The sequence below is a fragment of the Penicillium malachiteum genome (genome assembly GCF_028827825.1).
Source record: "Penicillium malachiteum strain IBT 17515 chromosome Unknown utg000004l:1.0-4883003.0:1.0-4884900.0, whole genome shotgun sequence".
NCBI classification, from domain to species: Eukaryota; Fungi; Ascomycota; class Eurotiomycetes; order Eurotiales; family Aspergillaceae; genus Penicillium; species Penicillium malachiteum.
Window position 1 is genome coordinate 1,885,140 of NW_026643097.1, and position 23,428 is coordinate 1,908,567.

The window sequence follows — 23,428 nt, forward strand, 5'->3', positions numbered from 1 at the left end:
CACAGAGCGAGCAACGCCAGAGCGGGTAACACGTTCGGTATCTTTTCTTCGAAATGTTCCATGTCGGATAAAGCGGATGAGGTGTACAGGTGTTATGTTATGTCCAAAGGGACATCAAAGGCTTCTTGGGATGGCACATACTGAGGTTACCCCAGCGATGTTTGAGACATTAGCTGGTATCCGTCAACGGCCCTTTGAGCATGGGGTTACTGCTCAGACTAAGGCAATTGAGTAAGATTATGGAAGTGTCTTATGTACTAGCTAAGTGCTTTCGTACTGCTTAGCTAGTGCTACGTTTATGATTAAAGCTTATATGTTTTATAGAAGATTTGAAGCCCTTCAATCATTCTTTCGACCTCCGCCCTGTGATGATGCTAGGAGGACTTGTAAGCCTATGCTCTATGAGTCACATCACCAGGTAAGATAGTCTGAGTTCTAATCTAACTATAGAAGGATATTCAGATTATTAATAATTTCTTTAGGATCCATGGGGTAAATCCTTCTGGCATGTAAAATGTGTTAATTTTGAAATTGATCCAGAAATGCATAGCCATACATGGTCTATCCCAGGGGATGGAACAATAGATCTTATCTATCTTCAGAGCCTTTTCTTTCAATGGGATGATCCAGGAAGGCCAGACAGGTGTGGTACAATTGAAAGAACCCGATCAAGGGTAAGATGTAGTAAGTTTCTAAGTGCTTTCGACCTACTTAGTAGGTACTTGATATTGATATTGCTATATAGACTATCCACATAAGATTGGATATCCCCAGGCACTTGAGCAGACTGGCTGTGAGGTTGAGATGTGGAGTATTATTCCAGTGGATTTATCTGAATGTCCATTTTTTCTTTTTATCTCAAAGGGCGAGCATACCCATGCACCCCCACCACCTGGTACACAGCCTGTTAAGGTCATTAATGATCTAACAAGGTTGATACAACAGATGCAGATACCCTCCCTAACACCTGGTAAGTACTTAGAGACTGCTTAGTAAAGAGCTTGATACTAAATACTAATTTGAAATATAGGGCGTTTCCTCTTTAGTCCAGAGCTAAGGGACCTCTGTAAGAAATATCAGGCAAAGAGCCTTACAGATATCCACAGGAGCTTTGCAAATGAGGGGCGACTAGGTCTGATTATTCAGAAACATCGCTTGATACATTACCCTGCTGGGCAGTCTCTTAATGGGGTAGTCTTTGCAAAGGCTAATAGTCCAACACTATCTGTAAGTAATATATCCTTTCTCCGTCCTTCCTAAGTGCTTTCGAAGTACTTCTGTGTTCTAATTTGAATAGACTTATATCCAGGATGTGGTTGAGGGCCAAGAGGGCCATTTATTTATTGTCTGTTTAACAAAGAACCAAGCAGACCACTTCCATCAGATTCAGTCCTTTGAGGTGGATATGTCTAGCAAGCGGCTTCATGATAAGGATTTACATGAACTTGTCTTTGCACGAAGGGTCCCTGAACAGTCAAAAGGTCTGATTCTTCTTATTAAGTACTCTCAAAGCACTTAGATAACCTATTACTAATATCTTCTAGTAACTACCCTCTGTCGAGTCTTTACGAACCAGGATAAACGTGTGGCCTATAAGGCAATGTTCCAGAGAGTGTTTGAGCGGATTGAGCAGCTCACTGGGCGGCCTTGCCAATTTGGACCAATTCATAACTGTGGCATATGGGCTGTTGTGGTTGATATGGATTGGAAGCAACGAGATGGTATGTGATTTGCTAATTACTCTCTAAGTGCTTCCGGAGTGCTTATGGTATGATATAGGGTTTGCAGATTACCTATCCTTAATTCCTCCAGCTACACTAGACAGTGGGACTATTGCCCTACAGATGACTGTGTTCTGCCATATCCACTTTCGCCGTGGGATTGATGAACTTCTCCAGCGCCAGCTACAATGTGGTACAACAGAGGATGAGCTTCAGGGGGTACGAACTGCTCTCTATAGGATTAAGGATGCAAAGACATTACAGCTTTTCTATGATATTATTGATACCTTCCTACATGAAGACTGTAAGTGGTTCCTCAGTACTGGCTAAGTGCTTATGCCCTAATTTCTATCTTCCTAGGCTACGGTTGCTTTACTGAGATTGCCAATTGGCTACGGCATAAGAAACAGGTAGCTGTTGCATATGGCCTTTGTCATAACCTTGCCTATTGCCCTCCATCCATCAAGGGCTCATTAGTCCTTAATACAAATGCAGTTGAGCAGACCCATAATAAGGCAAATCTAACAGGCAAATCACTACAGCTATTACCTGCAATTGAGAAGTAAGTATAGGCTCTTTACTAAGCACTAGGAAGGCACTTATCTGATCTTTATATAGTACATTCAAACTTGATTATCGTGATTCATCTGCACATAAAGCCTTCCAGGAATATGGAATTCGTCATCAGTATCGTCAAGGTGGTATGCTACCATCTGCCCAAAAATAGGTTCAGAGACGTATGCTACTTATAAAGATATCCTAATAAACACTATAATACTAATATTTTCTAGATCAATCCAGGGTCCCAATACGGCAAAGAGATTCAACTACCCAGGACAGGGATGGAAACACTGATGTTTCAACAACAGGTGTCCCTAAAAAGAAAAAACCCCATAAGGGTCAGCAGTAAGTCCAGTACTTCGAAAGCACTTAGGGATTACTTATAAGGTTACTAAAATCCTATAGGAGATCAGCAACTGAACTTCTTGAAGATCAGATCAAAGAAGAAGAACTTCGGGCAAAATACCTAGAGTTAAGAGCAAAGAATCAGGCAAGGGCCTTAGAGTTAGGACTATAGTAAAATAGATTATGGTTTTATGGATAAAAGACTAAAGAATTAGGAAAAAAGTAAAACTTATAATCTTCAAAGATATATATTCTAAATAGCACAACATAACACAACATAACATAAGATAACAGAATCAAATATCAAATATCAAACTTCCTAATACCTACTAACCATTAATCCAATAAATAAAGGCAATTTCTGCTGCATCAGTCCAGTTGAGATTACGAGCATAGTCACAATTCTTAAGTGCAAGGGGGCATCCTGGATAGAATAATCAAGTCAGCACTCCAGAAGCACTTCGGAATCACTTGGAAAATACTTACGGTCTACACTATCAATTCCTGGATCAGCTGCATATGTGTCACAGGGGAACTAGGTAATTCCAATTTCACCTAGCTGTTGCTGGACCTCACTTTGCTTAACCTTTATCCTTGTTTAGTAATGGCCAATAGAGATTATACCACTTTTATCTCTTATAATTAATTCTATCTAACTAATAACTGTAGAAATAAATAAAAGACTTTTTTGATTTATGTACTAAGATAGCGCTTCTAGTCTATAAAAGATCTAGGCAACAATAATATCATCTTCTTCTCTTTGTAACCTTGCCTGTCTTTGATTCCCCTGGTTTACATGTTTCCAATCTACTGTCCCTGATAGATCAAAGAGATCTAGCCATTGACATATCCCATAATTAGCACCACATGCTAATAGGATTTTTAGTCATAAAGCCCTAGAATATAAAGAGAATGAAGCACTTACAGCCACCCTTTCTCTTACTAGTACAAGCAGAACAAGGAAAAGTTGCCTCTGGGTCAATATTAAGAATTATATCCCGTGTCTTCTTCTTGGAGATCTAAAAAAGATATTAGCCAAAGGAGCACTAAAAAAGCACTTAGTATCCAGGGATAGTATACATTTCCATTCTTTGTCAAGGGGACTGGTGGCTTAGTAGCAGAAGAATGAATAGATTGGTTCTGATATAACACCTGATCATCGGATAATGACTGCTGTAGCTGGATATTGATAGTATCTCTTTCATCCTGGGATGGTCCTAGTGAATCAGGAGATACCTGGATAGAACCTACATCCCAAAGCTCCAAAGCCTCTCGATACCATGCTAAAAACCTGTAAGCACTGTGGAAGCACTTAGGGAGTACTGAAAAGACACCCCATACCTCTTATATTCCCTTTCTCAAAATTCGACATGCTCCCAGTGGGCCCATTTGCAATGGGGCTTTCTTGTCTAGGCGGGAAGTGTGATCGAAGATGGGTTCGTAGATTTCGTGTTTCCATGGCATGTGATGACATAGAGCAATCCTTCCAACGACAGAAGGCCTCTCCAGGCTGGACAATGATCTTGCCTTCATCATTCTAGACAGTGTTAGTATCTCTATAAGTACTTCGAAAGCACTTAGAGAAGTCTCCTTTACCTTTTCATAGCCTGTGTATTGTAATCCACCAAGTCTGCCCTTCTGGAGATAGTCCTGGTATGGTTCAAAGCTTTGTAGCCATCTTGGGCCTACTAGACGGTCCATCATGGATAATTGTGTGTAATCGAACGATATCGAGGGTAGGTGATGATAGGGGTGATCAACCTTGATGGTAAGTGCGGACCTAGCGCTTAGTGATAATAATAGCAAGATCTTTGATGATGATAATAAAAGCGGTAAGGATAGGAAAGAAAGCGGTAAAGAAAAGGCGATGGAGAAGGGGTGGAGCACGTGTAATTGAATAACAAAGAAAAATTTCGAGGGTGGGTCCGGAACATCCCGATTAGGTACGGATTTTCCCCAAGTGTACAGGTGAGGTCCCCCAAGTGTTCAGTTGACCTGATTCCTGCGTAATTGGTACTCTCCCATATCCCATTGTATCCGAAAATTCAAATTGACTACTGAGTGTACAGTACGGAATATTCAAGTTTAAATATTCCACTTTACCTAGGTAGGTATGTATCTACATTCAAATATTGATATAAATCACTCCGAGTCATCAATAGTACTGGTCGTTAGGTATTACATATCGATGGTGCCATAGGTGTCCGTACATTGTATTCACATGAAATTACATCCATATCATGCCGCACAATGCGGCATAAACCCGGCGGCTATCTCATGCAGGGGCTCATGCAAAGCCCGGCCGTATTCGTCACTCTATCCTTCGACAAATGGTGCTTCCCAGAGATATTGATGCTGGTCCAATTATAAGCATAGAAAACCCCGTAGATTCTTTTTAGGGTATGTGAAACATTGAACGCACACTTAGCGCTAAAACAGCTCTTCTCATAGGCCAGGTATCCGCTCAAGGTGTAGGTGGCTATAACCAGAGTACAAGGCGGCCTCCAAATGACTGGATTCACCAACTTGGCAGTAGAGCAACATGTACTTATTGCAATTTGATATTCTTAATAGTGAGTCAAGTTATAATTAGCCACGCGCTCAGAAATATTCTAATATGTGCATTGCAAGCTTGGGAAGGGACAGGCGGCATGGGCCTAAAAGGCTTGTGACCTGCATGTTGTCTTGGCTCCGAAGAGAGCGCTTCTCCCAGGTCAAATCGGTTGCTTTTGACTTGCCATTTACCTTCATTCATTCATTACCCTGATCAAATTTACTGTCATTACAGATCAGCTCCATGAAGCTTTTCTGGCTCTTAAGTTTTATCTCACCCCTTGTTGTCGCGAAGTCGGGAGTCTTCTACAATCCACCGACAGGAGGCAAAATTCATGACTACACAAAAAACCCTGTTTATACACTTGGCCAAACATTGCAAATGCGATGGACAACTACCCTGGCCTCTTTCTCTATCCTGCTATGGCAAAATGATAACGCAGACTATGAATGGGTTCAAAGTATGAATATGTGCGAAGTTCCAATTGATTCAGAAACTTGATTAACATTGTTGAGAATGACAGCCGATATAAGCAACCTGACCTCCTATGACTGGATTGTTTCGACAAATCAGAACCTCAGTAACGGCAACGTCTTCTTCTTCCAAATACGAAATGCCTCCAACCTTGAGGACCAAGATGAACTCTTTGCCAGCCACTATTTCAATATTACGGAGAAATCCTCGACTGCGACGATGTCTCCCAGTACTTCGACCACGCAAGGAGCATTTCAAAGATCGGCGGAATCAAAAAGCTCTTCTGTCCCTTTAGTTGCATCTCCAACAATAACGACCACATCTCGGGCTCTTTCCACGGAAACAGCTATAGCCACAAACAGGAGCAACACTGGACATCATGGACTTTCAATAGATACAAAAGTCGGCATAGGTGTTGGTGCTGGAGCAGTTGGTATATTGGTTTTTGCGGGCGGGCTTTTTTTCTGTCTTCGCAAAAGAAAGTTAGAATCAAGCCAAGTTGATGGTAGCCAGCTCAATACAAATTTGTTCCCTTCGGCGGATATTGTTGATTTCAGCGATGGAAGAACCGACGAGAGACCGGCCATGATATTTGAGGCCCCTGGAAATCTGGCTCCCAACGTTTTTGAGGCCCCTACATACGATCAACGGCGCGTTTTCGAGGCTCCCATGAATGAGAAAAAGGCAAATTTTTGAACTCCAGTAACATTTAAAGCTTTGTTCATAGCCTCGGGAGCTCACAAATATATTCAAATTTAGTTTGACTTTTGATATTTAAAGACTTTTGAACGGAGAACTACAAAATGAAGATATCGCGAAGTTTTCTGCGAAGTGTTCCGTTCACAAAACCTAGACGTAGAATCATTTTACGGTCTCGCCTGGGTACTAGTAAAGAGAACTATATGAGTACTCATCCAGCATGAGCGTTGCCATCGATGTAGGAAGCAAGCATAGATTATGTAGGCATAGAATGAGAACCATGAAAGAGAAGAGAAAGTTTGATACGTAGGTAGTCTGTCTCGGACTACTAGTAGTACATCACGCTACATATAGGCACGCATCTATGCATAGTTATGATATCATACCCACTTACTGATACCCTCTTGGACTGTACTCAAGCCACACTGCTAAAAAAGTTGGCCAGAGTAGGTAACATACCCTCAAGGATTAACCTTGTGATGAAGACAGAGAAACCTTATTCATAGTATCATCGTATCTGCATATGGTATTCGAAGTTCAATCTGCATCCATTAATTCGCTGTTTAATCGCTCAATACTTGTATATCACACCACAATTCCAACCTGAACCTGGACGTTGGATCAAACCTAGCACTTTAAGTTGAGTAGATATTACTAGTAGTATTGCCCTTCCCCCTAGTACTAAATATTCACATATCATTACCTACATAGGTAGCTAGTGAAGAGGGGAACGTAGTGATGGGTAATCAGAATACACGTGTAGAGACAGACTAGACAGGCACCAATAACAACACCCAATAATCCATAGACTAGATGCTAGGAGACCCCCTGGGGGTGCTTGTTACGAACCCACTGAGGGAGTCCCGCCGCGGGACAACCCTATCCAATCGGTTACGGAACAACGAAACACTGTCACGTGACCAATGGGAAAACCATAGCCATTCCGCCGTGACACCAGGATACGTGATAACCATAGGGTAACAGTGGGAAAGCCATGATTTCGGTGTGGCATTCTTGTTAACTATCGTGGCGTTTGCTGGGAAATCTATGGCCCTTACATGCTAATTATCTCTCAATCCACTGGTAGAATAGTTAACCGCTCGCTTAATGTTGAAGGCAGTGAGCCTCCACCCTCAAGTGTTTGCCAGACCTCGCTACTCTCTCTCTCCTTCCCCAGATATCCCTGCCTCGATCCTTCCTCTCTTTGACACTTCATCAGGACTAACTCCGGGTAAAGCCACCACTCTTATCCAATTGCCAATCCTTCGATCCTTACTTCCACAGAACCTGGTCCCTCCCTCATGGCCCCTTTAGAGCATCGCACGGTCACTCAACCCGAAACTGTTGCAATTCCCATTGTCACCCGGTGTCTCTTTGGATGTCTTTACTCCGTTTCACGACTTCCCCACTTTCATTCCGATAGGCGCCAGAAATGAGCGGTTGTAACTCAACAGAGACATCTTTGATTCTTTTATGAACATAAAGATATCTTCTCTTTCGCTGACTGATCACCTGCAATGAATCGCCAGAGAATGTGTCCACAAAAGCATTTGCAATGGCAATCCCTTTCCATGTGTGACTAGTCGAAAATTGAAAAAAGGTTTCTTCTCCATTGTCATCATGTATGGCGATCCGAAGAGCAAACCGAGCACCTGGGTCAATCTCATCGGCCCTTGTTGCATATGCATTAGGGTGATGCTTGCCAGGGGGTGCTAGCTCAGCTTTGACGAAAAACAACTTGCAATCAGGTGGCGCTTCATGGATGTAGAATAATACGTAGTAAATGCCAAAGGAATAGGAGCTGACGCGGCCTTTTTTTGTTTCGTGTCCTTTGAACTGGTACCCTGTCATCAACTCAAGGCTCCTCCTCCAAGAGAGCTTGTTAAATTCTGTCCTTCGACGAAGAATCTCTGCTGGCTGTTCAGGGACATATGGCTCAACCATGATACTACCGTTCGAAATCGCATCATCCAAAAGATCTTCAGACACCAACTCCTCATTAAAATCATCTGAATCCGGCTTATCACTCTTCAGCGGAGCTTCGTGACTGCTCAACTCCTCAGAACTAAACTTGGCTTCTTGGGCTTCCTCCTGCATTTTCGTTTCGGGGAGAATAGTCTGACTGATATTTTCTCCACAATGGAACTGGGCTTCTTGAACTCCTTTAAGAAGGGAGCGGACCCCCTGCATGGTTTCTCTTGGAATGGCGCCACGGTTCTTCTGACTAGGACGTGGAACTCTCTGACCACCAGAACCACCAGTACGTCCAACTTGTTGACGCACAGCATGAGTAAGGGCCAGCAGACCAAATCTTACTGAGCCTCCACTATACTATGCAAGACGGAGAATATCTCCATCCTTTGTGAAGCCTAGCCTAGAGAGCCATATCCTAAGCGTTGGGTCAAGTTTCTCCATTTCAGGAGAAAGGGGCTGAGCATTTCCAGATCGCTCGTCGTCCCATCCACGGATAATCAACAGAAGTGTCAAGGCACTTTGGTAAAAGGCCGCGAAAAGCTTCAAGCCTATTATTGAATTCACAAACCTGAACAAGGCCCCTAGTTTCTGTGCTGCCATTCCCTTGCTTGCCCACATCCTGACAAGAGGTGCGTGGGATCGCACAAATATTCGTTCAATAGTATCACCACTAAGTCCAAGTCTCAGCCAGATTTTGAAGTCAATACCTTGGAGATTCAAAGTAAGACTATGTTGTTGGTCATTTGTGGTAAGAGCGATATCCTCCTTAAATGAGCCACAAAGAAGGATAAGTCGTAGGTTGCTGCTTTCAATGAGATTTTGGGTCCATGCTGAAAACATTCCAGTGTTGGGACGTTGAGGGCCCACTTGCAGGGTATCCAGAATTACCCTGTATCTTTGGAGATTTGATGCCCATATCAGAGAATTGCTTTCAGTAAATCCAGTTCTTTTTAGCCCAAATGGAACTGAAGCCTCGTCCCCATCCCCATGACAAGGGATGCTGCAGTAGTTCTAAATGGCATTGCCAGATCGCCCGGGTTACAGATATTACTCTCCAATATTGAGGCAGACACCTGTCTCCACCAATCTTGAAGTACTGTTGAGCCCTGATCTTCCCTGTAAGGTGTCCATGGCACATTTTCTTTTTTTGCCAACAGACTGATTCTGATAGCATCTTGTCCTTTTGAACTGCATCACAAAGGGCCTGGATATTTTGCTCTGGCGTCAAACGCATGTTTTCTGACACAAGCCTTTTCTTGCTGGTAGATTCCTCTCCATGCTGCTGTTTTGCTCGGATCTTAGGCCACTCGCGGATTTCAGGGTCATCAGAGGCCTCCAAGCGCTTTGCAAAATCCCCACGCACGGTAGGTGCGAGTTCTATCACCTGAGCAAGCGGAGGGACTATGTTAAGCCCAACATTAGAGCAGTTTCCTCCAGGTCGCAGCCCGAATAGATCCAAAACAGAGAGATCAAGCGTCTGAAAAACACGCGTGAGGCACATTTAAAGGATGTTTTCGAAGCCATGTATGACGTCTTTATCCGTATTCTGAGGAAAGGTAAATGACCAAAGCCGAATGAAGTTCGCAAAACGGTATCCTCGAGCTGTAGGGTTACAAATTATCCAATAATGGAGACTTTTGAGTTTGCCTTTCCGTATGGCTCTGCAATGTTGAGAAATTCGTTCTGCTAGACTCTAAGTCTGTCCGACGTAGGCACGCCAATACTCTTTATCTCGTGAATCTGTAACGTAGTCCATGTAGCCTCCATTGGAATGGGGTCAGGGGTCTTGCTCTTGCTCTTGGGATACCTTGATGGTATACAGTCTATTATATGTCAAAATTCCATCCACTATTACTTGAAAATAAAGCTTGACTTACTTCTCCACGGTTATGGTTTGACCCTGTAGTGCAAGGACCCGAGGGTCCACGGCATTTAATGCAATATTTAAAAAGGCGGCAGTACCGCCAACAGCATCGACTACTGCATGGTAGGGAACATGGTTGATCAGATCGCTTGTAAGTTTGATGGTTCCATTATGCAGACTGTGCACGAGGGAGGTGATCATAGGCTTCAGCTGAGGGAACTCGATAAGATGGTCAAATAAACACAGCATGTAAGTTTCATTCCAAATTCTAGGGAGTTCATGAGACTATCGCCAAATTTAGGACTGTATCACTTGAACACAGAGACAATTACCTTGAGGGAGATGAGCAGATGAAGAGTCTGGTTCGATAGGATTTGAGAGTCTGGGCTCAATCCGTGGGCAGTCGCGTTGTAAGTGGCCTATCTCACCATATCTACAGCACTCTCCACGCTTACGTTTCTTAACCCTCGGGCAAAAGCGCTTAGTATATCCTTTCTCTCCACAATTATAGCAGGTAGGAGTATATTGGTAAGTGGCATAGTGGTTGGGCTTTATAAAGGTATGACACCATCTGCAGTGTCTGTCACAGTCGCAAGCAAAATAACCGTTGAAGCTACAGTTACTACATTCCATGACGTTGGCTGGTAAGTATGACCCCATATTTATCACTTAGGGCTTGGGGGAATGGATATTTTGAAAAGAGAAAAGTAGAATTAAAAGGAAGATGTTTGCAGAGGTTGGGTAATCTAGGCTCTCAAGAAGGTGAGGGAAAGAGAAAAATAGAATAAAAAAGGGGAGATGTTTGCTGGAAATAGTGAAGGGAAAGAGAAAACTTCTAAGAATGTCCTCTTGGAAACATAGGACTATAAGACACATAGATATGTCATGTAAAGTAGGGGAAGTGCAGTTAAGCAAATATAACCCCCAAATATTATGGGAAATAATATCCAATGGCAGTTTGGCCGAGTGGTCTAAGGCGATTGACTTGAATTATCGAAATCAATTCTCTTCGGAGGCGTCGGTTCAAACCCGACAGCTGTCGTTTTTTGTTTTTTTTTTTTAATTACTTCTTCTATCCTCATAGGTATCCATCGAACCTACTAGCTATTTCTGTCTTGGATCTACTATACATACTAGTATCTAAGTAGGTAATTATGATAACTAAGGGATAATTCTCGTTATGTCTTAGGAGCTCCCCCCATTAAAATTATACAACAGACAAAAAATAGTAAAAGGAATTCCCAAAGGTAAAAATACATCTTGGTAGTAACCAGACCCGGGCTCGATCCGAGGACCTTATCGGTTTACAGTCCATTGGAGTGTTAACGATACGTGATAACCATAGGGTGACAGCGGGAAAGCCATGATTTTGGTGTGGCATTCTTGTAAACTACCGTGGCATTTGCTAGGAAAGCCATGGCCCTTCCATCCAGTATTAGCAAGGCTCTTAACAAAACTACCCAAACACGCTATAGTATCACACTTTGCCAAAATTGGTGTAGAACTTATGTCTTTTTGTCTTGTTCTTGGCAATCCTACAAGGCTTACGTGCGTTGCCTATATCGCTAACAGCCAAAATGCCGTTTTGCGTACAGAGGACGCAATGAACTAGCTCAAAGAGCTCTTCAAATGTTTGGTCTTCGGATAATAGCATTTCTATGATGACTCCCAGTGGGAGTGACTAGACCTGGCTTTGAACCTCCGCATGGGTCCCTACACTGGACAAACTACAACCCACATGCTAACATGCGAGAGATCGAGGATACACCCGTAGGGGTACAATTGGGATATGTAAGAGTGCCCATTCTCTATCTGCAAGGACTGGCAATCTTGTAGGTACATTTCGAGATAGGACTTGACATAAACAAAACCGTAATGAAAGCACTTGAGAGTTGAAACACATTCTGTAGGGAGACCTCGGCAATGAGTGGGGATATGGTTCCCCACTACACTGGGTAATATCTGGTCTGACACGATTCCTGTGCCACGTGACTAGTATTTCGGCTTGGCAACTTGCCTGCTCATTCCTTCGCTCTATTCGTCACCAAACAACCCCCCCCCCCCCAATATCTCCCTCCCAGACACCAATAAGAAGGAATATTTTCAACCTTGGGGTCTTTTCCCCCTAAGGACCATGGCGACGCCCATGACAACCCCCTCCCGGCTGCTGCCGCAGGTGCAGCACATCCAAGAGACTTCTCCTTATTCCGACATTTACACCAATGCGCCTATCTCCCCGCTTCGCTCAAGAGTAAACACACAGCATTTGCTTGATATGTTACCTCATGCTCATCCTGACCCGGTCCGATGGGTCAATCCCGGCGGGTGGGGCGCTCGTCACATAAACGACATGGCGCCTTTCACGCTATGGGACAAAGAGAACCGCGAGTTCCGCTACCCCACCGAAGAAAATTGGCGATGGATTGAAACAAAGTTTGGCGAAGGAAAATCCCATTATTCCGGATGGTTTCTCTGCGTTGAGACAGCTTGTCCACCTCAGCCCATTCCCTTGACCCTTGGTACCATGCCAGTCCTGTTTGTACCCCCCGGTGAAATGTTTACAGATAGCATTCCAACATCTGGTTACTCCAACCCTCGTATCCCCGATCCTTGCCCGAATATTCGGTGGCCCAGAATGAGCAATCCAGCCGATAGTCAGACAACCACCGTCCTTGAAGCCATCGCGCAATTCGCCAATATCCGAGGTGCCATCTTCCTCCCGATGTGGATAGTTTTTGAACTTGAGACTGGAGATGATCTTACCTATCCGGAACAATCACTTCCCGGGGTTGTTGCGGGTCGCACTGCATTATACCATCATAGAGATACACCCTTCCATGCTACAATCAAAAGCCTCACCAGACCTCGCCTAATTGACCCTTCCAAGACACAGAGAGATACCCATATACCGCAAGATGATTCTAATTATCTTCAACAACAATACGTTCTTACACCTGGGTGTCGAGTGGAAAGTGGCTTTGGTCTTCCAGGGACACAGACCGAATCCATAAATGCGGCGACCACATTAGGGATTCAACTTTGTAGAGGTGAAGAAGATGTCGTTACAGTTTCCCACCATGGTTTTCTCACCTCTGGTGAAGTGTACCATCCAAATACCGATGGGGAGCTTATTGGGACCGTCGTCGACACCCGACCGGAACTGGATATTTCACTTGTGACGCTGACACCCGCATCCTCTCGTAGCTTCACCAATTCCTGTTATTTCCAGGCTGAACCATCAACCCAACTTTTGGTAACAAATCAAATTAAACAGGGCTCGTGGAGCGAGGCAGACGGAATGAGTTCGGGGTTTTTTAGTCTTATGAACATTGGCATTGACCCTATGCGGCCCAAGCGTCCGATTGGGCATCCGGAGATTTCATTCTCGAAATGGGATACTAGATCGGTGAATCTCATATTTGGGAATGTCAATAATACTATCTCCGATGGTGTTTGTGGGGCTCCTATTGTGGACATTGAAACAGGTGGAGTTGCCGGGTTTTTCCATCTCACAAACGGTACCTTCGCCTTTTGTGCGTGCCTCGATGATCTGGTTGCTGAAGGGTGGATATTGAAATATCCTCGGAGGTCTCAACCGTTCCCCTGAGTTCTTGATCTTGATTTTTCGTCCTTGCCAGATTACATGACTTGTTTTTATTGGTACAGTACTGACAGTTCTGCTCTTCCAAGCTTTGTACTATTACTATTTATGATACCACTGACTAACTTAACTAGCTGATTTATTTGTGTGCTTCGAATCTCGTGTGTTCCGGGATTGTTCTTTTCTTATCTCACTGCTCTTAGGTTTAAGCATGACTTAAATGTTATACCTTGGGGGAAGAGCTCCAAAGCAAATCTGCCAAATGCCTTCAACCCTCGCCATTCTGTCAATTGTTAATGAAGAGCCCTTTCATCTGGTGATCCACTTCTTCAAACCCTTTAACGGCAGTATCTTATTACGTTCAGTGTCTATAGTTATTACATGAAATATACCCCCTAGTGTTCGAGTCATTGTTTGCGGGTACGCTAACCAACATGGCCAAAAGACCAAAAATGATTGCACTCTGTGTTTAATCATTGCCCGCAACGGTATAAGTAGCGCACTTGATAATGTTACCCGCTCACCTGCCGGTTGACTACTGGTCTTAGATTTTCAGTCATAACATTCTACATCGCCTCTGCTATCCTCGAGTCGATTGAACTCCACTCATTGAAAATTAAATCAAAAATGAAAGAAGAAAGAAGAAAAAAGAAAAAAGAAGTGACCAGACCCGGGCTCGATCCGAGGACCTTATCGGTTTATAATCCAATGGAATGTTAACGATACGTGATAACCTGAGGGTGCTGGCGGAAAAACCACGGTTGTGCGTGGCACTTTTTGGAAAAATTGTGGCATTCGGGAGGAAAACCATGGCATTCCCACCTAGCATCCTGTATACCGAGAAGCCATTTAAAAGACAAACACGCTAAGTTTTGGCCCACCCTAAAACTGGCAGCTCAGCCCCGCCCGGGCGATTCGCCACGGGGGTCGTATGTTGATAAGCTTGGAATCAATAACGTAATTGAAATTACCACCGCCGCGCCACTCGCCATTGTATGTACTTCCCCCACCAAAAAGGTACTTTCTCTTTTCCTTGACCGCCTTCCCAACTCCTCACCGCCTCCAACCAACTTTATTTCCTTCTTCCCCAATCCACTCCAATCCTGAATCCGGTAATATTGTTTCTTATTCCATCTCCATTTTCTCGCAGGCTAACATGAAGAACTTTCTGTAGGAATTAACACCGCCGAAAACCCCGCCGAAAATGTCGCTGCTCAAAATGCCTTCTTTCTCCCTGCTCCGTTTTTTCGAGGGAGTGAAAGACTCCCTGAAAGCGACGAAGAATACTCTGTCCGCCGCGAACGATTTGTTCTCCGTCGTGAAGGATATTATCTTGCTAGCTAGGGAGATTTCCCTAGCTATAAGAGAGATAAGGGATCTCCTACAAGCTTATTGGGCTTTTCTCCAAGCTTATTGGACTCGAATACCCTCTCTTAAAAGGGAATTCTATCAAGCTACTACTAAAATTCACTTATTATCCCTAAATATTCTTTAATCTATAATATAGATCTAGGTAGTATAGTATATATTATTATTATCTTATATAGTTAAAAGTAGGCCTAGGCCCTAGGGATTATTGTGAAGGGCTCTATAATGACTGACGCAGAACGATATAGGCCGACATGCAGTTTACATTCATGCTTAAGGAAGAGGAAGCTATGGTACATGGTGGGGCATATATGTCCTTCTGTGGATCACGTGTGGGGCCGTACGATTACGTAAGTGGACGTTCGTGGGGGTTTGTCTTCTTGTGCACAAACAGTCGACTGCTGTCGAACGTGACCGTACGGGATGAGTGGCTTTGGGCTTGTCGAGGATTGACAAGCCCTCATCGGGTTCAACCCGTTACACCTAGCTATATATAAATCTTAAATAATATTTTATAAATTATCTATAACAATGTTCGGATTTGGTGATAAAAATTCTACTATATAAATTCTAGAGAACTATTTTATCTAAATACTAGCTTATTTTTGAAATATTTAGTAAGGAGGGGGCTATTTACTAATAAATAGAGATGCTACACTGAAAACAGCGATTGATACATGTAAAAAAAAGGATAAGTCAGGAAATTATCCATCCAAAAGGGGTAACTCTTGGCAGTTTTATGTATTTGCGGTCCCCCATAGTGCGGTCCTGCTCATGTCAAAAAAAGACCAAAGACCGCCGGTCCGGTCCCCGGTCCCCAAAAAATGGGACTGGGACCGGACCATTGAGAGGCCTAAAGCTAGATATAGCCTATTGCTTACTATCATAACATATACTGGCTATATAGGAAGGATAGTATATAAGAGGCTACTTCTAGCCCTATAACATATAACCGCGGATCTATTCCAACAATAGATCCCATCCCAGCAATAGGATAGGATCCTATCAGATAGATAGAATAGGCTAGATATATAAGGAACGGTCATTACCATCATATATCTAGTTCTTCGCGATTATTACTCTATTATTATTGGACTCTACGAATCAGACTAAGATTACAATCGAACCCTTGAAGACAAACCACCAACTAGTTAGGAGAGCTCACTCGTGATACCCTCACTCGTGACTGGCCTACTAGCGAACCCCTGATTCAAGCATTACCGTGCAAGGATCCCCAAAGACTCTAGCCCGTGTAAGGCCCGGACGGCGACGGTACAGTTGCAGGATAACGGCTTGCGGTAAGTATCGACACTACGGCAGTGTATACTCACGTTGCTTGACAGCCAGTTCGTAACATCCAGTAGCTTTAAGTTTAACAGTTAGCCTTCTTACGAATTTATTATATAGTATACACAAAGAAGAAGTTACTTCTTAGAAGGCTTACTCATAATACAGTTAAATTCTGTCTATTACAGATAACTACTTAGAATTACAGAATTTTAACCAGTCTAACCTCCATAGACTTACCTAATCTCCTATCTTAGAATTACTTCTAAAAGATCGAACAGATAAAGAGTTAGGAACAGGTCTAGCTTATATAGAAATAGAAGTTCCCGGACACTGACTTAGAGAAGTAGAAGGCTCAGCGGACAATTCAGGTTATAGCTGCGGACTAGAAGATTAAATTAGGGATGTATAAGCCACACTAGGCTATTACAGAGGTTGATTAGGAGAATTATATAGTATACCGAGCCATTACACCGACAGGCGTGGGGTTAGGGTCATTTGAGGGATAGCCTAAGGGTCAAGTCGCTGATTGAACCTATTCGGCAAGAGGCACGGCTTTAAACAGTGAGGATATAAAAATTGCGAGTGGACCTGTGCAGGTCTAGACGGAAAGCCGGTTCCGTATATCTTCCAATGTTGTCAATAGGGAGATTTGGTGGCTAGACATCTGGATTTATATCCATAGGCCAAGGCCAAGCTTGGTGAGATTGCGCTAGATTTGAATGTTTGGGCTAAATTATTCGTTGGATCACTTCTATTTTTACCGGGAAAGGCCCTGTTTTAGTTTTCAAAATCATGGTGTGTGAGAAAACCATGGCATGTCACGACTCACGGGTATGTAGACCACAGTTTCGACCATAATATCCACCTTAATAATAACTATCAAACCATATGAGATGGTCAAGAGCGTAGACTGATGATTATTGTGGTCTGATTATTGTGGCCTAATTATCAGAATCGTGGCACCGATATAGTTATGGTCGCGCAAGTTTCATTCGGAGCAAGTAAAATCACGCTAATATTATAGTAGAGGAAGTTAACTTCACTGAAAACTGACCGCCTTCTCGAAGCACGTACCTAGAAGTGCCAATCCTGATAGGGCAAGGCGGGATGGGATGCCCATGGTTGCATCACAGACTCAAGGGTGCGGGAGCACAACGGGCCAATCGGATGTCCAATTTTATGGGCAGTGCATACTAATTGACACAAGGGAGTATGGCAAAGGACCATAGATATCAGCCTCAACGACAGAATCTCTTGGAGAGACAGTCAAGCCAAAATTATGACCTTCCTCTTGGAGAACAAGACTACCAGCGGATGCCCAGTCCCCCTATATGAACACGGGTGTTCGACAGCATAGATGTTGCATTCAATGGCTAGAAAATTTGAATCGATAGGGTAATGGATTTACACGAAACCTGCAAAATCTTCTAAACCCTCGGGGATTCTTTTCAAGTGGTTCCAGTTAAATCATCGAATCAGCCGTCGTATTGACAATTATAAAACGCCACGCAGCCAAGATTGCCCGGGCAGGGTTTGGGGAGGAATGAAAAGAATCTACCTAAAATGAATTTACGAGAAGCCAGGGTGCTGTGTTCCATGTTTTCCATGTCAATAAAAAAGACTGCGTGGAGGAATATTACGACGAGCTAGCGCTGGTCACTTTCTCTCCTAAGAAAGACCCATGCTACGGCCTCTGGTATGCAGAGTTTGAACGGCCCGCTTCTCCTACTAGCTGGCTATAGTCTGGCTGTTTTTATTCTGCTTCCAGGAGAGAATCCTCAAGATAATATTCGTCATTTGTCACATAGAAATTGTGGTGTTTGAGAGGTGTATCATTTACCACAAAACAATAGTACTCCCGGAGCTGTCCAAATTATGCATGCCAGAGGCTGTAAGTGCAGATTCCGAGTGCCGACCCTGTCAACAACTCCCTTATCCGCCAATCACAAAATTTGAGATTGAAAACAGAAAAAAGATAGCAAGGGGTTGCGACGGAGTAAAAATGATTGACAGGAATTCAAAAACAGGGTCTATGAAAAATGCATGCTCTGCAAGTACTGCAGTTAATTAGTAGACGGGGATAGCTGCAGTTTTATGGCTAAAAGCCTGGTTTTATGCCAGATTGCTTTGAATTTTGGCCTTTGTATTCTGTCTTCGCCGGCCCATATGTCCCATAAACCAAAAAGTGGCTCCGGCTTTAGAGCTTGCTAGACTCGACTGGTCTTCTATACCACTGTTGAAGACCCTATACGTGTTGAGCTCCGATCATAGGCTTAGGCTAATTCCTTCAATTTTCACTGGAAACGGCGCTCTGATCCTGCTGACATCGAGGCACAGATTTTCCATTATCTTGTCTGCTCATTACCCATTGATTAGGACGTACTTGCATAGGGCCTCGAGCCCCAAAGGAGTTTACTCAAGCTGTTAGCGAGCTGCAATTGTATGAAATAGTACCAATTAGGAAGTGGAACAAGCATATGTCCTGAAATGGTAGTAATTTAGATATATAACCTGCCGCAGTTTTGTACTAGCAATAGAACTGGAAGTACTCAAGTGCTGTCATGAATGCACAGCCAAGGGGATATGCCTGACCGTATCACCGCGTTATGCACGTGTGATTCGAGAGTTATCTTCCCATGTCCCTAAAATGGCATGTGTCATATTACCTGCCAGTGATGATATATTTGAATATATGGACTATGAAATCTGTAAGCTAATAATTGACTCGCCATCTCGTCATTTCTATATTGCAATACATATTCTCGGTCCCGTGCTCTGGCAGGAAGTACATTTACCTCAATAAGGCCATAATAACTGAGTCATCAAACGTAGGTAGTACATGCACGTAATAAATGCAAGTAGCCATATTAGCGAATACACCAGATGCACACTATTAGACCACGGAATCAGGTGCCTTAGCCGCTTGATAAGTTATGATATAACTTGATTTAAGGGGTACGTATATATATAGTCGGATTTCGATTACTCGATATGGCAATTGTCCAATACCAGCCATGTGACGCTCGCTATAACCATGTCCTCTTCAATTCTCTGCTACGATTGAGCCTTTCCACAGTCGCAGTCAACGCTTGATAGTCAGTAGAATACTGTACCTCCTAGGGATCAATGAAGCTTCAATGGGCTTCTCTAGTTCTTGAAAAATCACAAGCGATGAGGGTGTTGTGTGACCGCACCTAAGTAAACTTGTGGCCGTTGTTTTCATGATCGTCTGTAAAGATCGTATATAATAGCATGTAAATTGCTCGAGCATCCGTCCGCTACCTTTTACGGATTAAAGCCTTGGAAATTCTTTTGAGGGTCTAGAGGCCTGGTAAGCAGCTGAGCGAAACCCTGCTACCTTGACCGGAAAGAAAAATCGTTGTTTTGGACTTACGTGGACTTTCCCGCCAAGGAGCTGCAATACGCAAGGGCTTTTTGAGTCTCTTACCAAGTCCAGCATAGGATCAGTTGGCATTACAGTGCATTGGGGCCAGGGAAAAAGGTCGTAGGCAGGGTAACCCTACGGCAAGGCTTAGGGGCCACAGCTCGCATACCTATTGGTTGGGTAAAACAGCTGGTCGCCCGGAATGGAGAAAAGCCGCATGCATCCGATCTGCGTTCAAAAGTACGCGAGTGGAGCCGGATGAGCCTGTTGGCTTTACTGCAGAGAACCTCCGACGTCTACTAACTTCTGGGGCATATTCATTACCCCACATTACCTGTCATTGCGTACCATCTGATATCTATTGTCCCCATAGTTGCCTACGACGAATTTATAGAGTAGTGCCGAGCTATGCAGTCAAGGTTGTGAAATTTGTTGTGGAATTGAGATCTATTAAGGTGGGATGGCAAGTGCTCACTCAGTCATTCTGCTCAGAGTCCAGAGCATGGCTCTTTTTGGCCCTAGAGAAGACTAGAACTCATACTGGGAAGTCTTGGGACGGATCATAAACGACTTGCAGTTTCATAAGACCATCCACCGCTCACGAGGGGAGACTTGGCCTTAATGTGACATGGAAATAGGGATCAACACACTGATCAACAGTTCGTATCCATGATTACTTTGACGGACCAAGCTTGGCGAGCCTCAGACCTTAGACGTATATCTTACTGTAACCGCCACGCACAGACATTGAATGAGACAGGCGTATCCAGCATGAACTTTGATTCAATAGTGGCATCCCTTGCTGAGTATAATTTCCCAGGTTTTTGATGATCTTCCGTTTAAATGTAAAAATGCGAGCATTTTAAGCTCACGATAAGCGGGAAGTGTCCGTAATTAGAGATTTAACCTTATGCTTCCCAAGGCATGGCCATCCAAGTCCCCGGAATCAATGAAACGCGTAAAAACGATGAAACAACTTCTGGTTCTCTATCTTCAGTGGTATCTTCGATGAAAAAAAAATTACTATGGAAGACCACCCCATCTTCATTTCCAAATAAAACTTTGTTTACCTAATGGATGCGCCGGACGCGCCTGGAAAATTTCGGGTTTATGACTGCACATGTGGTAGGACGCATACATATTTTAAAATGATGGGTATGTTCGATCATCCCGCTGCCAGTTTATTGCATTTCTGTTTTCTTGTACTTTTGTCATGCATTTTTGTAGCTCCCTTGTTTCTTCTCAGCATTTATAGACTAGATTGATCGCCTGAAAAAAAGACTTCATCTAATTTCAAATGGTGCACGGAACTTGGAAAAGTGGATGGAGAATTGGGTGTACCAGACGCGTCCATTCCGCTAATTGTTTCTGAGAGAAGTATGGCTCGTTGGAAGCCCTCCCAAGAGCTGCTTGATTCTCAATTCCTTCAAAACACCCCACAGTATGCATCATTTCCAGTCATACATAACTCCTCGGCCTCGACTCCATTTCCCCACGAGCATACGGGCAATAATAGACGATCCCCTCATCGAGTCGACCGCTCTACCGTTCATCCAAAAGTCCCCATTCCGCGAGCGGCTCCCATCGAATTCCCAAGCAGACTCAGAGCTAGGCAAGCATGCAACCATTGTCGAGAGTTCAAAGCCAGGTGTACTGGACACCAACCGTGCCAACGTTGCAAAGAAAGAGGCGTCGATTGTATCTACAAACTTCGGGGCCGGGATAGTCTAGGTCGGTACGTGATGGACTTTATCACTCACAGACACAAATTGCATGCCTCTAAATAGACTGTATAGCACAGTTGCAGAGCTTTCTGCCACAAACAAGCTTTATCAGGATCTAATGTGTGAAACATACCCTGGACTTGACATCTTATCTGCTCAAAAAGTGAAACGGCTCCTTCGTGACACAAAAATCGAAGTGGAGCCCACCGTACATTCAAGTGCTCAGTGTACCAGTCCAGTCAGTTCATCATTCATCCCGGTGGAGCGTTTGAAAGGCATCGCGCACAATACGGAATTCGGGAACGATGCTATCCCATACGCAATCAAAGATCACGCAGACGAAGATTTCAATAGTAGCCAACGCCTGCAGGCGATGGGTTTTATAGGCGAACACTCTGCAATAGCATGGCTCTTTGAAATTAAACGCCGTCTTGCAAAGAAGACCACTCCCAAACCTGGGGACACAGCTCGCCCGCCATCAATCAGCGCGATGAACTATTTTCGGAACGAGGCCAAGGTCGAGACCCACGAAGACGATAATCAATGGACCCTGCCACCCAAAGAGGCGGCAGATCGGCTTATTGACCATTATTTCCGTGCCATTCACCATGAGTTTCCGGTTATTGGGAAGTTAACGTTCTGCTGGCAATATCAAACCTACTTCTCAAATCCCAACGCCAGGCCTGGGAGGCGGTGGGTGGCCCTATTGAATCTCGTGTTTGCGATTGCTGCGAAAGTCTCCTCATTAGCAAGTGAGTCTCATAGGGAGAACCCTGAACGCCACGCAATCTACTTTTCACGGGCCTGGCGATTAGGCATTCATCACGTTGCATTGGAGAACTATCCAGATATACAGCAGGTGCAAGTGGAAGCTCTTGCGGCATTTTATTTTCTTTGTGTGGGAGATATCAATAGGTGTAGTCCATTAGCATTTTCCTGCGATTGCCACTGATGAGAAATGTATTTGGTGACTAACCTCTCAAAATCAGGGCATGGCGAATGCTTGGCACAGCTTTTCAATCCGCGGTGGCAATGGGGCTTCACCTCCGCAATTCGGCAAATGAAGTCCAATTCTCATCAAAAGAGATTCGCTATCGCGTGTGGTGGGCACTTTTCGTGATGGATTCCTTGTTGCAAGTGATCACTGGCCGCCCACCCAAAACCAACACAAATTTCTGTACCACGCCGCTACCGATTCCTTTCCGTGAAGAGGATCTGGTACAAGGCTCTATAAGGCACCTCCTCACTGACCTGCACGCACGGAACCAATTTCTGAGACGGTTTCTTTCTTTTACTGGAATGGCAGACCGTGCGACAGGTTTAACGCCATCAGACTGTACACAGATCGCTGGTTCTGAGTGGGATAAGGCGTTATCAGATGAGCAAACTACAAAAGGGGTGACCGATTACGTGTCTTCTACGACCTCTACGACCCCTAAGCTCTCACTATTCTTTGTTCACGCCGTGGACTTAGCGCATCTGACACACAAGGTTATCGAGGTCTTGTACTCTCCGGAGCCAGCTCAGAGGTCCTCGTCGGATCTTGAGATCCTGATCTCAAGCTTCAATGATTCAGTCGATGGATGGCTTTTATATCTCCCACAAGAATTTAATTTCACCAGAGCTACAATATGCGGTCTTTCTCGGCACAGACTGTAAGTCTTGGCCGCCGCTTCTATGTTGCCAAGATCCTCATCAATAAACCATGTCTGCATCATCTCGCCTATCAGTCAACTGTACCACATATATTGCGATCATTCTATCAGACTGCGGCAAAGCTATGCGTGCGAGCTGCCTTCGAAATGCTTGACCTTCTGCAATCCACGATCGACCCCACTTGGCTCTATCGTACGACCCAATGGTGGCTG

The 23,428-nt window shown here is 44.0% G+C and overlaps 6 protein-coding genes across 6 annotated transcripts; 4 read left to right on the top strand and 2 right to left on the bottom strand.

Moving 5' to 3' along the window:
• Nucleotides 1-945: 945 nt before the first annotated feature.
• Nucleotides 946-2,752, top strand: N7483_008851 (uncharacterized protein; the record flags this gene model as incomplete). The annotated part of the gene is made up of 9 exons (XM_057092278.1): nucleotides 946-970; nucleotides 1,031-1,227; nucleotides 1,298-1,481; nucleotides 1,545-1,721; nucleotides 1,780-2,025; nucleotides 2,082-2,283; nucleotides 2,389-2,422; nucleotides 2,513-2,627; nucleotides 2,688-2,752. 9 exons carry the CDS (start codon nucleotides 946-948, stop codon nucleotides 2,750-2,752), a joined length of 1,245 nt encoding a protein of 414 aa, XP_056943452.1.
• A 1,187-nt stretch (nucleotides 2,753-3,939) lies between these two features.
• Nucleotides 3,940-4,328, bottom strand: N7483_008852 (uncharacterized protein; the record flags this gene model as incomplete). Its single annotated transcript, XM_057092279.1, has 2 exons — nucleotides 3,940-4,164; nucleotides 4,194-4,328. 2 exons carry the CDS (start codon nucleotides 4,326-4,328, stop codon nucleotides 3,940-3,942), a joined length of 360 nt encoding a protein of 119 aa, XP_056943453.1.
• Nucleotides 4,329-5,424: 1,096 nt separating this feature from the next.
• N7483_008853 (uncharacterized protein) lies at nucleotides 5,425-6,351 on the top strand (the record flags this gene model as incomplete). Its single annotated transcript, XM_057092280.1, has 2 exons — nucleotides 5,425-5,641; nucleotides 5,705-6,351. 2 exons carry the CDS (start codon nucleotides 5,425-5,427, stop codon nucleotides 6,349-6,351), a joined length of 864 nt encoding a protein of 287 aa, XP_056943454.1.
• Nucleotides 6,352-7,713: 1,362 nt separating this feature from the next.
• On the bottom strand, nucleotides 7,714-10,441 carry N7483_008854 (uncharacterized protein; the record flags this gene model as incomplete). The annotated part of the gene is made up of 5 exons (XM_057092281.1): nucleotides 7,714-8,624; nucleotides 8,697-9,339; nucleotides 9,488-9,805; nucleotides 10,136-10,151; nucleotides 10,206-10,441. The coding sequence occupies 5 exons, from the start codon at nucleotides 10,439-10,441 to the stop codon at nucleotides 7,714-7,716; spliced, it is 2,124 nt and encodes a 707-aa protein (XP_056943455.1).
• Nucleotides 10,442-12,326: 1,885 nt separating this feature from the next.
• Nucleotides 12,327-13,799, top strand: N7483_008855 (uncharacterized protein; the record flags this gene model as incomplete). The annotated part of the gene is made up of 1 exon (XM_057092282.1): nucleotides 12,327-13,799. The coding sequence occupies one exon, from the start codon at nucleotides 12,327-12,329 to the stop codon at nucleotides 13,797-13,799; it is 1,473 nt and encodes a 490-aa protein (XP_056943456.1).
• A 7,879-nt stretch (nucleotides 13,800-21,678) lies between these two features.
• On the top strand, nucleotides 21,679-23,219 carry N7483_008856 (fungal specific transcription factor domain-containing protein; the record flags this gene model as incomplete). The annotated part of the gene is made up of 2 exons (XM_057092283.1): nucleotides 21,679-22,475; nucleotides 22,550-23,219. 2 exons carry the CDS (start codon nucleotides 21,679-21,681, stop codon nucleotides 23,217-23,219), a joined length of 1,467 nt encoding a protein of 488 aa, XP_056943457.1.
• Between the last annotated feature and the right edge of the window lie 209 nt (nucleotides 23,220-23,428).